At 35.7% G+C, this 12,920-nt stretch overlaps 2 protein-coding genes across 3 annotated transcripts; one reads left to right on the plus strand and one right to left on the minus strand.

The window, feature by feature from the left end:
- Positions 1-1,282: 1,282 nt before the first annotated feature.
- Positions 1,283-9,949, plus strand: LOC116029988 (DExH-box ATP-dependent RNA helicase DExH1). Of its 2 annotated transcripts, XM_031272056.1 has the most exons (16): positions 1,283-1,611; positions 1,874-2,019; positions 2,468-2,564; positions 2,692-2,907; positions 2,996-3,091; positions 4,238-4,513; positions 4,907-5,110; positions 5,193-5,348; positions 5,696-5,788; positions 6,427-6,641; positions 7,815-7,974; positions 8,107-8,380; positions 8,468-8,660; positions 8,749-8,935; positions 9,207-9,575; positions 9,655-9,949. In XM_031272056.1, exons 1-16 carry the CDS (start codon positions 1,306-1,308, stop codon positions 9,784-9,786), a joined length of 3,120 nt encoding a protein of 1,039 aa, XP_031127916.1. In that variant the 5' UTR covers positions 1,283-1,305; the 3' UTR covers positions 9,787-9,949. The 2 variants fall into 2 exon arrangements, with proteins under 2 accessions (XP_031127916.1, XP_031127917.1); XM_031272057.1 differs by lacking the exon at positions 1,283-1,611 and having other exon boundaries at positions 1,888-2,019; positions 2,464-2,564.
- A 1,217-nt stretch (positions 9,950-11,166) lies between these two features.
- On the minus strand, positions 11,167-12,624 carry LOC116028342 (E3 ubiquitin-protein ligase PUB24-like). The gene has a single exon (XM_031270030.1). It carries the CDS (start codon positions 12,570-12,572, stop codon positions 11,316-11,318), a length of 1,257 nt encoding a protein of 418 aa, XP_031125890.1. The 5' UTR covers positions 12,573-12,624; the 3' UTR covers positions 11,167-11,315.
- Between the last annotated feature and the right edge of the window lie 296 nt (positions 12,625-12,920).

Here is a 12,920-nt window from a genome sequence, read left to right on the forward strand (position 1 = left end):
TTCCATAATATCATAAACCGGAACAACCGATTCCTATTTCAAACGGAAGAAAATAAACATTGATAAAAACTAATTTTCAGGGTGAAAAAATTAATTATTGAATTCACACTATTTTAAAAATATAAAATAGAATTAAAAAAAAAAAACGGTTTGACTCGAAGGTTCAAAGCGGAATCGAAATCTTTCTAAAAGGTTATGTTTTTGGTTTGTAATATTTCGGAACCGGCGGTTCATAAGCGGAACTGAACCGCGATTACCCCTACCTAAAAATGAAAAAAATAAACAAACTTCATCACATTAATTACAAACATGTGGTATGGTATTTTGTTTAGTAGTGAAGCATGTTGTTAACCTTCTTTAAATTGGTAAATCAATGGAGTTGGACCTAAACACATTTTTGCATTACAGATACATACTCCATAGTTTTTGCTATTACATTTATTCGAGTATACGAACGCGTAAATGCACGTTTAGTAATGATAAATGATTAGAGATTAAGGTATTGTACGATGAATTGATGAATTTAGTTAGTTAACTATAGCCAACATATAACACTTCTTATTTCCAAGCCAACAACTAATAACTTACATCATATGACTTTAGCTGAGCTTATTCAATTCATCTTAATTATCTACTTCAACTTTTTCGACTAGCTTCTTCAATTTTTTCGACTAGCTTGGTTGTTTATGTATTTGTTCAATATATTTGGATAAAAAATTAATGGTAATTACTAAAAAGTATATTTAAGCAATTCACTTTTAGGGTGTGTTTGGTAGTCCGGAAAATGATTTATAGAAATCATTTTATGGGTTTTTTGTGTTTGGCAGTGCTTGAAAATTGCAGTCAACGGAAAACAATTTATGTGGACAAAGGAAAATGAGGTCATTTTTCCCGGAAAATGACTTCCGGATTTTTTTTTCGGAAGTCATTTTCCGGACTTAACTTCAACCATTGTTTTGGCCAAAATGACCACATTTGTTACTTTTAAAAGAAATATTATTATTTTATATTATTATTATTATTTTATATTAAAAAAAAAATTTAAATGTAAAATTATACAATTCAATCCATTTTTCAGAAAATGAACTGAACACACAAAGACAAATTTTCAGAATGCAAAAGAAACGAAAATATTTTTCAAAAAATGACTCATTTTTCAGAAATCATTTTCTTACTTTCCAAACTCACCCTTATTTCAAGCCCAATGTCAAGATGGCCCAAGAGATTCCTAATTTTATGTCTCCCCTTCCCTAAAAGGCTAAAACCATAGTATTCGCCGGTCTGCTCCGCACGTGTGCCATATAAATGTCACTGCGACTTCTCTTCTACTGTCCGACTTCCTTTCAGTTCCGTTTGTACAAGCCGCGTTCAGTTGCGCGAAGCAGCTTCAACTACAATCTCTGTACTCGTCGGGTACCGACCTTAGCCATGTCCAATCGTCCCAATTACCAAGGTGGCCGTCGCGGCGGCGCTGGCCGCAGCCGCAGCGGTGGTGGTGGAGGAGGGCGAGGTGGCGGTGGTGGAGGCGGCCGTGGCGGAGGGCGAGGTGGGGAGCAGCGCTGGTGGGACCCCGCCTGGCGAGCTGAGCGTCTTCGTCAGAAAGCTGCCGAGGTACGTACCACATTCCTTTACATTTAGTAGGGTTTCAGATTCATTTCTGTTATAAAGCTCAAGGATGGTACAACTCTCAATGCGTAGAGAATTACATTGTTTTTTTTTTTAATTTAGCTTTTGGATTAAAAAAAACTCTTGAAACTGAAGAAATGATGCGATTTAAAGGAATTTTAGCCTGTTTTGTGCGCATATTAGTGGTTTATTGCAAGTTATTTTGGTGTTTTGTTGCCTTCCAATAAGGCGTATTTGATTTTCTCAGATGGAGGTAATGAACGAGAATGAGTGGTGGGGGAAAATTGAGCAGTTCAAGAGAGGAGGAGAGCAGGAGATGATAATTAAGAGAAACTTTAGCAGGGATGATCAGGGAAAGTTGTCTGATATGGCATATCAGTTGGGGCTTCACTTGTAAGTGGATTTTGAATAATATATATTGGTAATTGGCAACCATTAATTTAATGAAATTTTTGGTTTGTTATGTACTGAACTTAGCGTAATGTGGCTTATTTCCATTCTTTACTTTCAATTTAATTTAATATCTAATGTCTGTGACATGCTTATTTTGTAACCATAGCTTATCATTTTCAATCCTAAGACACAGTGTAGTCTTTTATATGGTAATTGGTTACTGTGCAAAATAGAAAGAAAGTTGATTTGTGGAGTTTTGAGAATACTACAAATGGCATGAGCAGACTGAGCTTATATAATATATTTCAAACAATAGACTTTAATGATGCTGTTGTCTCCCCCTCCCCTCAATCCTAACATGTTTCAGTGTCAATTTACAGTCTAAAGCTTGATAAAATGAAGGCAATGCTAATTTTTTTCTTCTGGTCTTTTATTTTTGGGAAGAAAGTCATGCGTATAACAAGGGTAAGGCACTTGTTGTGAGCAAAGTTCCATTACCTAATTACCGGGCAGATCTTGATGAGCGCCATGGATCATCACAGGAGGTGGTTGAACATGTTAAACTTTTCTTTTCTAATTTTCTCAACTCCATTGGGGGGTGGGTCTCTTGGGTAACATCTATGGTGAACAGCTGTCATTTAATGTGTTATTTTAACTTTATGTGTCTCATAGATACGAATGTCTACGGAGATTGAGAGAAAAGTTGGAAATCTATTGAGCAGTTCACAAGCATCTGTGTCTGATGGAAATTCCTCTTCTACACACTCATATACTGCCAATGTATCATCTAATGCTGTACATGCTGCAACAGCTGCTGCTGCATTGGAGAGTGATGCTGCCAAGGAGAGACTTAACACTGAACTTAAACAGAAACAAGAAAAGCTGAGGGTATGCATAAAGTGCTTTAGGTCATCACTGATATAAATAGTATTTCTGTTTTGCTATAGCATTTATATATAATTCATTTTCCTTACAGGCAACTGATAATGTTAAGGCAATGATGTCATTCAGAGAAAAACTTCCAGCATTTAAAGTAAAATCTGAGTTTTTGAAAGCAGTTGCTTCAAATCAGGTACAGCATTTGAGCAACCTTTTTTATTTATTTATTTATTTACTATAACACTAGTTTATTTTGAGGAGATTATGTGCCCGTTTACTACCTTAAGATTATTATTATTATTATTATTATTATTATTATTATTTAATTATTTTTTAAAAATTTTTCTAGAAATCTGAAAACAGAAAATATGTTTACTTGCACAGTTTTCCATTTTGAAAATTGGAAACAGTTTTCCTGTTTTCTGGAAAACTGGAGAATACTTTTTTTTCCCCTATGGAATGCAGAACCCATATCACCTACTTGACTGTATATCTACCACTACCATCACATACCTACCACATTTTAACCTTTATCTACTTACATATCTATCCATTACTATGACAACATTCATTATCATCTTCTCTTACTTATCATCATCTTTTATCCTTTACACTCTCATTTACTTATACTCCGTATAAATATAACTTATTTACTTACATTTAAGGTTATACATTATTCAAATTATCGGAATTAAAATTTCGAAATCTAAATCGATTTTTAGATTTTGGATGAACTCAATAGATCTTTGGTTCGAGTATTTTTAGTTATGCTATATCCTAACATAAGTTTGGTCCAGATATCAGGTATTAAAATTTCACATATATTAGGCTTGAAAGTAAAAATAATATATATGTTTCACTCAAACGAACATATCCAAAAATATTTTAAATATTTTAGGTAAAACAAATTCATATTATCTAAACTAAAAATTATAATTTGAACTGATTTTTAAAATTTTGGTTCAGATATCGAATGTTAAAATCTTACATATATTAGACTCAAAAATAAAATTTATATTTATTCCATTTAAACCAAACAAATCCAAATATATTTTAAATATAAGGTCTAAAAATTTACTCAAAATTGGACTTGTGTTATTTTTATAATGTTATGATCTAAAAATATAAATTTGGAAAAATGTGTGTTATTAGTAAACAAGTTTTATGAACAGAAAACATAGAATGAAAACTGAAAAACTAGAAAACGGAAAACTGAAGTAAATGGGCCCTATGTTTCTGTTATTTGATATAATTATTTTTCTGGAGGTTTTGGTGCACAACTGTGAATTAGTGGTTTTGGAAAAGGTTATGAAAAATGCTAGTCACTATTGATACACAGGTACTGGTAGTATCAGGAGAGACTGGCTGTGGGAAAACCACTCAGCTTCCTCAATTCATTTTGGAGGAAGAGATAGCATCTAAACGTGGAGCCAATTGCAACATAATTTGTACGCAACCTCGTCGTATATCTGCCATATCTGTTGCAGCTCGAATCTCCTCTGAAAGGGGTGAAAATCTAGGAGAAACTGTTGGTTACCAGATCCGGCTGGAGTCAAAGCGGTCTGCTGAAACAAGGTTATTGTTTTGTACGACAGGGGTGCTGCTGCGTCAACTGGTATTTGGATCTTAGTACAATGCTAATTTTACTGTTCATTATAAATAGGAGTTTTTAGTTTTGGCTTTATGAGTTTAGTTTCTTTTCTTGTTTCAAGTACAGGAGAGAACATATGTATATTGTACTGATGTTTGGATTTCAAATTATAATGTTTTTTCTTGCCTAGCTTGGTGGATGAATGATAATCAGATTTTTTTTTTCTTTTAAATAAAAATTATAGATAATAGTGAACCAAATTAAGATATCAAGTCCTGTACTATACAGGGAAAAATATTGAAAAATCTATATGGGCATTATTTCTGTTTGTCCTTGCAATGTAGTTATTTTCTGAAATCAGTCCATTGAGGAATTTTACCAGAGGTTTTTTTTTTTTTTTTTTTTTTTTAATAATAGGTCCGGGACCCATATATAACTGGAATTACCCATTTGTTGGTTGATGAAATTCATGAACGAGGCATGGATGAAGATTTTCTTCTAATAATTCTACGTGACCTTCTTCCCCGGCGTCCTGATCTGCGTCTCATTCTGATGAGTGCTACCATTAATGCTGAGCTGTTTTCCAAGTACTTTGGAAATGCACCCACAATTCATATCCCGGTATTTTAGTTTCACTTGTTTCAAAATATTAAAGCCACTGAAACCCATTGTATTTTATGGTTAATCTGATTAATGTTTGCAGGGACTAACCTATCCTGTATCAGAATTATTTCTAGAAGATGTATTAGAAAAAACCCGTTACAGAATAAAGCCAGAGTTCGACAATGTTCAGGGAAACTCAAGGAGAAGGCACCGTCAACAAGAATCTAAGAAAGATCCTTTGACTGAGTTATTTGAGGCATGCTTTTTAACTTTTAATTACCATGAACATAAATTAAAAAGTTTATCTTTCTTTAGCATTGGTGGAATGATGACACTTTTCTGGGCTTAAGGATCCTAAGTCTTTAGAAACAGATGAACAAGGAATTTTCATTTGCTTGACTACCACTGTGTGGTGATGTAAACTGATAAAGAAAGACTTGCGTAATCTTTATATTCAATGGACTGCTGGTATCAAATTGTTGATGCATTTTATATTGTTTTCTCATAACACATGCATATAATTGAATATAAAAGGCTTTGTTTAAAATGTGGTGTGCTGCTGTTATAAACAAGAACCTTATCCCAGAGTCTTCTGATGTGTAGGATGTGGACATTGATTCCCATTACAAGGGCTACAGCATGACAACAAGACAATCTCTTGAAACTTGGTCAGGTTCACAGCTTGATTTGGGCCTTGTATGTATCTTCTTTGTTAACCCTTTTTTTTCCCTTGAATTAAATTTTGTAGAGTGGTTGTCTATTAAAACTCCAGGTGCATGCCTCACGTTGTTGGGGAGAGTATCAAATATCAATATGCTCGCCTGTTTGACAATGATCTTACAAGAACCATTTTATCAAATTTACCACCTATTTGAAATACAAAGAGTTGCTTATCAAGGGTTTAGAGTCCTTAATGAAGCCTTTACAATTGCATGCCCTTTTGCTTTGCCTTTAATGCCATCAATTTTGTTGAATTTGGAAGAAACACAGGTCTGGCGGGTGGAGAATAACACCACCCGCCAGTTAGGAAGAAGCTAAATGAATAATCAAGGATGGAGAAATGGTTATAATTCTTATATTTCTATATCTATTACTTCACTGCATACTTCATACTCCATAGTCCATACACTGATACCCACACATATATATATACATAAAAGATGCTCAAATAGTAAACCTACAAAGCTACCCAATAATCTTTTCAGCTCCCAAGGCTACAGTGTGTTCATTTCAGCTCCCAAGGCTACAGTGTGTTCATTTCAGCTCCCAAGGCTAATGTTCACACTGCTCAAGGAAGACAATTCTAACAAATTTTTATCACTTTTCTGGAGTAGGTGGAAGCGACTATTCAGCATATCTGTTGTCATGAAGGTGATGGTGCAATTCTTGTTTTTCTTACTGGTTGGGATGATATTTCCAAGCTGCTTGATAAAATTAAAGTCAATAATTTCCTTGGAGATCCAAGAAAGTTTTTAGTTCTCCCTCTACATGGCTCAATGCCTACAGTTAACCAGCGAGAAATATTTGATCGCCCACCCCCTAATGTTAGGTAAGCATATACCTTTTCCTCTTTTTGGATATTTTTGGAGCTTCATATATGTAAATTATTTTCTGCTGTATTTCCCCAACCCCAAGTTCTTTATCCCATCCTATTTCCACAGTTACGTCTGTGATAAAAAAAACATGAGAAATTCTAGGCTAATAATATTTCACAGGTTAAGTACTAGTGTAAAATGCTCAATTTAGTTCCTGAACTATAAAGTTGGTTGATTTTATCCCTATACTATTAAAATTATAATGATAAGGTAAAATTGGTTAACACTGTTAGCAAGAGCCATTACCTTGTGGATGTCATATCATCTTTTAAAAAATAAAAAATCTAATCTGACGAGCATCGTTTTTTTCCCTCCCTCACAAAAACCCTATTTTGTATCTTTTTCTTTCTTACTCCCTTTTTTGCATGCCATTATAGGTAATTGAAGCTTTCTATTCACCATGTAGAACTACATCATTCTATTGCGCACATTTATATGACATAATAGAATTGATGTTGAGATCCACATTAGCACCATTTTCAAGATCCAATTTATTGTAATGCACGTTTATAAGACATAATAGAATTGATGTTGAGATCCACATTAGCACCATTTTCAAGATCCAATGTATTGTAACGCATATTGAACTCAATGGAAAAAAATAGAGATTCGGTTGAGGCCTATTGCTCCCAAATATTAACAAAAAATGTTAGAGCTTTTGTAAGCAGGAGGCAAGAATGGACACTTACCAAGTTAGTTCTTCCCTCCCCTCTAAAAAACGATATGGAATCTGCGTCATCTAGCCATATAAGCAAACTTAACAACTCTTCTTAACAATGTTAACAATTTTATTGAATTTTTATGTTTTTATAATATTATAAGGGGGATTAACTTGACCAATTTAATAGTACTTGATCTAAATTGAACATTCTATATTAGCATAGGGGAAATGTTGTCCTTAAATCTATCTCAAATTATTTCTTGCTTCATTAACATGCTCATTGCCCTAGTGGACTTCTACTTATGAAATGGTTCAAAAGTTGCTATAATCATAGTCCGTTATCACTTCAGAGATGACGAGATTCAAAAAACACGTCAACCCTCCCCCCTCACTCAACATTTTGTGTTATTGGCTTGGTGGGAACAGTATTTTATACCGGAATGTTGTCAATTATCTATTCTTGCAGGAAAATTGTTCTTGCGACAAATATTGCAGAAAGCAGTATAACTATTGATGATGTAGTGTATGTCATTGACTGTGGAAAGGCTAAAGAGACTAGTTATGATGCACTTAACAAACTGGCTTGTTTATTACCATCATGGATTTCGAAGGCCTCAGCACATCAGGTATTCTAGTTATGCTCTAAAACTTTCACACTTGATTGGTATATTCATTTTTGAGAATGCTGCTGGTTGCTATGTAGAAATTTTATTTTCTCCAACTCATTGGTTAATATTATTACTGTTGGAAAACCATAGAGGCGTGGTCGTGCTGGTCGTGTGCAACCTGGCGTTTGTTATAGATTGTACCCAAAACTACTACATGATGCTATGCTTGAATATCAACTTCCTGAGATTCTTCGTACACCTTTACAAGAGCTTTGCCTCCATATTAAGAGCTTACAGTTGGGAGCTATCAGTTCATTTCTGAACAAGGCACTTCAACCTCCAGATCCTCTCTCTGTTCAAAATGCTATTGAACTTCTCCGAACAATTGGAGCTCTAGATGATGCAGAGGAGCTTACTCCACTTGGTAAGTAATGTCGCAAGATCTATTTCAACATTTTACAGATTGGAGATTTTACCGCCACAGCCCACATGAACTAATTTTACTCAACAGGGCGCCACTTATGCACTTTGCCTTTGGACCCAAATATTGGAAAAATGCTTCTGATGGGTTCCTTCTTCCGATGCCTAAACCCTGCACTGACAATTGCTGCTGCTCTTGCATATCGAGACCCATTTGTCCTTCCTATAAACAGGAAAGAGGAAGCAGATGCTGCGAAAAGATCCTTTGCTGGTGATTCTTGCAGGTTAAGCCTTGAAGCTTATCTACACTGCTCTTTGCCTTGAATCACTCATAATCTTTTACTGATGCAAAAAATTTCCCCCTTGAAACAGTGACCATATTGCACTTCTCAAAGCTTATGAAGGATGGAAAGACGCCAAGCGTCAGGGTCAGGAAAGAGCCTTCTGTTGGGAAAACTTCTTGTCACCAATAACCATGCAAATGATGGCAGATATGAGAATGCAATTTCTTGATCTTCTTTCTGATATTGGTTTTATTGATAAATCCAAAGGTCCGCAGGTAAGTATTTATTTCCAAATATGTTTTGGTTGAACATTTCATTAGAAATCCTTGCATGCGAAATAATGTTCACCTGGACTTGTTTCCAATTGTTTGTGAGAAGAAAGGGGACACTTAGATGCAGATATATGAGCAAGATGAGGATTTTAAGTACAAGCTGATACTGTCTAGGCTTATTGATTGGTGGCATTTGATTGTTCTAGTCTGGTCAATTAGAGCCAAATCCGATGATCTTTGCAATTAAAAGATACTATTCTGTCTGCTTCTGCAGGCTTACAATGAATACAGTAATGATTTGGAGATGGTATGTGCAATCCTCTGTGCTGGGCTCTACCCTAATGTTGTTCAGTGCAAAAGAAGAGGAAAACGCACAGCATTTTACTCCAAGGATGTTGGAAAAGTTGATATTCATCCAGCATCTGTCAATGCCAGTGTTCATCTCTTCCCTCTCCCTTTCTTGGTCTACAGCGAAAAGGTCAAAACAAGCAGCATCTTCATAAGAGACTCAACAAACATATCAGACTACACGCTTCTTATGTTTGGTGGTAATCTGATTCCTAGTAAAAGTGGAGATGGTATTGAAATGCTCGGGGGGTACCTTCACTTCTCTGCGTCAAAGAGCGTGCTGGAATTAATAAAGGTAATTCCGATACCTTTGAAAGCTGCTTTCTCTCATTTTATTGCTGTGTTTTAGCTTAAGCTCATTTGTGAAACTGCAGAAACTGAGGGGAGAGCTTGATAAACTTCTGAAGAGAAAAATCGAAGAGCCTGGCCTTGATATTTCAACCGAGGGAAAGGGTGTCGTTGCTGCTGTTGTTGAGCTGTTACACAGTCAGAATGTTCGGTACTGATGCACAAAAAATATATATAAATTTGATTATATTAGTCCCCATGCTTCATTATGCAAACTAGTTAGTAGTTACCAATCCTTTTTGTAAACTATATATAAGTATAAACACTAAAATCCATTTTAATCGCTGCATGCTTCATAAAGTATTGCTCATTTGCTCCATACATGCAAAAATGAGTTCACTAGTTCCTTATCGGTTTGTTTGTTTGTTTTTTTTTTGTTTTTTTTTTTGTTTTTTGTTTTTTTTTTTAACTAACTTGAATCATATATTAATTTGAATTTGGTGTTAAAAAAATTTAAAAAATCTGATTTTGAATGATCAAAAATATTTTTTTTTAATATTTTCTTACCTGTAATATGTTCAGATGTTCTAGATATTACCATATTATTATTTGGCACTGTCTCATGTGATATATATGTAATATTCTTTAGTTAAAATGGAATACTTATAAATATTATATTTTTTCTTAAAAAGTGTGATAGTATATAACTGTTTTAATTTCTTTTTCGAAAGAGTATATCTCTGTTTTATAAAAATTAAAATATATGTAGTAACATTTTTTAAAGATTATAAAAAAGTATTGACTCAAGTGAGAAGTGGTGTAGTGACTTTATGTAATAGAGAATAAAATTTTAAAAAATAAAAATAAAAAAGTATTGTATTTTTGCTTAAAAGATATTATCCAACGGTTTTATATAAAATTTTGTGCTAGAATCATAATACCCATTAATGCATAGATATTTGGTCAAAGTTTAGCTAGTGTCAATTCTAAGGATCATTCTCATTCTAGATTCTACATATATCATGATTAAGAAATTCATTAAATAAAATATTGAATATATAGCTAGATGTGCATGGAAAGAAATAGTAGCCATACAGGACCACAGTTCTATATGTAAGCTTACCTAACTTTAAGTAGACCAAGACTGATTCGGTATTCAATAAAGGAAAATTCATGCATGTGCAATCTTTTTTTCTTTTTTTTTAATAATAAATTTGTTTTATTTGAGATATTCCTTATCATTTAAACCATCTTATACAAACCACCAAAATTTGTTGATCTTATAAGAAAATTCATAAAATCTCAATAATATTTATATTGTAACACGAATTCAGCTATTGACAAAAATCAGACTCTTGATCCCTTAAGACTAAAGTATGTAACTATGCTTCGAGTAGACTTAAGTATGATAATTATTTACTCTGTTTAATACAACATGTCTCTTATATTCAAGGGTTACACTTGTGTGAGATTGTTTCACGAGTCTCAATCCGTGAAGACCAACATATAATATTAACTATGATCCAAATTATATTGACCCAACCCGTTTATATTCAATGTTTTTGTCTATATTCAATGTTTATGTTTTTTTTAGAGTATGAAAACATATCAACTTGTTCCTTATATAATGCACAAATAATTTGTATATACAGTGTATATATACACACACGATTTGGGTGTGTGAGTACATGTGTTTTGATTTGAAAAGATGGAAACTAGCTAGGATTGAAATGGGATGATATGATGGTCAGGTGGTAGCACACCTTGTGAAGGAAGCAACCATTTCATCAACACAAGGAGAATCCTTCCAAATATCAGAATGGGATCGCAGAATCTCTCTTGCTTTATCCTTCAAGTAAGATGCACAGTTGGCCTGAAGCACCATGCAAAGCTTCGCCACCGTCCCCACCCTCAGCATCTCCCCAATCACTCTACTCGTCGCCGAAAACCTAGATATCGACGACAGCACCGCCAGCGCCTCATCGTCCGCCCTCGCCGACACCTTCAGTATCGCGTTGCTCACAACCGCTATCCCCGCCGCGTGGCTCAGCAGCTGCGCTCTCCCGTCCGCGCAGCAGCACAGCTGGGATAAGATTCCGAGTACTAGCTCGGTTGTTTTTTTTTCCCGGAAGTTGTTGATCTCCACCTCGATGAGCTCGAACACCGCCTCGGATTCGATCAAGGCGACTCGGTTTCTCCCCCATTGACAGGCGGCGGATATGACTTGCAAGGCGGCGTTTATTCCTTGCAGATTGATCTCGTTTTTTTCATCCCTTAGACTGCTCACCAGTTTCTTCAGGAGATCCGGTTTTAGCCGCTCTAGGGCGGCGGAACCGGAATCGGAATCCGCTCTCGCCACGATCGTTCTCAACACGCACAATGCATGCCGTTTTATATCTCCGCAATTTCCGCCGGCATCGTAACTATCCAAAATCCACAAAATCGAGTCCAGAATCTCATCACTTTCAAACGAAACAAATTGGCTCCGCATTAGATATAGAACGTTGAGAGCTTCTTCCAGTCCGGCCGTTTTGCCGTATTTGTAACAATCAACCACAAACTTCAACATCTCCTTAACCACGCCGGCCTCCGCCATGAACTTCCTATTCCTCTCGCTCTCCTCCGCCGCCGCCGCCAACCTATCCAGCTTCTGCAGCGCTTTCAAGCGGAGGATCGGAACGGAGAGGGCGCGGACGAGGTTAACGACGTAAGCCTTGGTTATAGGAGGATTAGGCGGCGGAATCCGGCGGACACCGCCGGCGGACCACGACTGAATGAGGCGCTGGAGAGTGTGATTGGGCGTTAACTCCGCCGCGCCTCTAGGCAACGGCTGCTTCGTCACCGGACACATAGTGCTCCGGCCATCGGACAACCATTTCTCGATGCTGTCCCTGTCGTAGGTTATGCCGGAGGCCGCCGTGACGGGATCCTTCATGATTTGAAGCGAGATCGGACACATAAAATACTCCGGAATCTCACCACCTTCCCCCATATATGTATACATACAGTATATAGATATATATAAATATAGAGAGAGAAAATTAAATTTAGTAGTGAATAAACATGATGTAATTTGATGATATTCTTTTTTGATGGTGGAAAAGTGGATATATAGTCGTGGGGGAATGGATGAAGTGTGGAAGGAGACGCTAGTGTTTACTTGCAGTGGGAAGACATTATGGCCAAAATGGTAATTTACAGACGCAATTAATTAAGTGCGAATGAAAATAGATTGGTCGTCGTTATCTAGTCATACACATTATTTCCACGGGAATAATTAATTTGTTGGTCAAAGAAAAAGAAATTGAAGTTTGAAACGACTTGTGGTCCAATCATTTAATCCACGTAGAAA

Source organism: Ipomoea triloba, chromosome 9 (genome assembly GCF_003576645.1).
Source record: "Ipomoea triloba cultivar NCNSP0323 chromosome 9, ASM357664v1".
Lineage (NCBI taxonomy): Eukaryota > Viridiplantae > Streptophyta > Magnoliopsida > Solanales > Convolvulaceae > Ipomoea > Ipomoea triloba.

What these genes read in the sequence shown, in the direction of transcription:
- LOC116028342 (XM_031270030.1), bottom strand. Translation starts at nt 12,572, where the DNA reads ATGTATACATATATGGGGGAAGGTGGTGAGATTCCGGAGTATTTTATG.
- LOC116029988 (XM_031272056.1), top strand. Translation starts at nt 1,306, where the DNA reads ATGTCACTGCGACTTCTCTTCTACTGTCCGACTTCCTTTCAGTTCCGT. An exon ending in AGAAACAAGAAAAGCTGAGG is followed by an intron (nt 2,908 to 2,995) that starts GTATGCATAAAG and finishes TTTTCCTTACAG; the next exon opens with GCAACTGATAATGTTAAGGC. An exon ending in GCGTGCTGGAATTAATAAAG is followed by an intron (nt 9,576 to 9,654) that starts GTAATTCCGATA and finishes GTGAAACTGCAG; the next exon opens with AAACTGAGGGGAGAGCTTGA.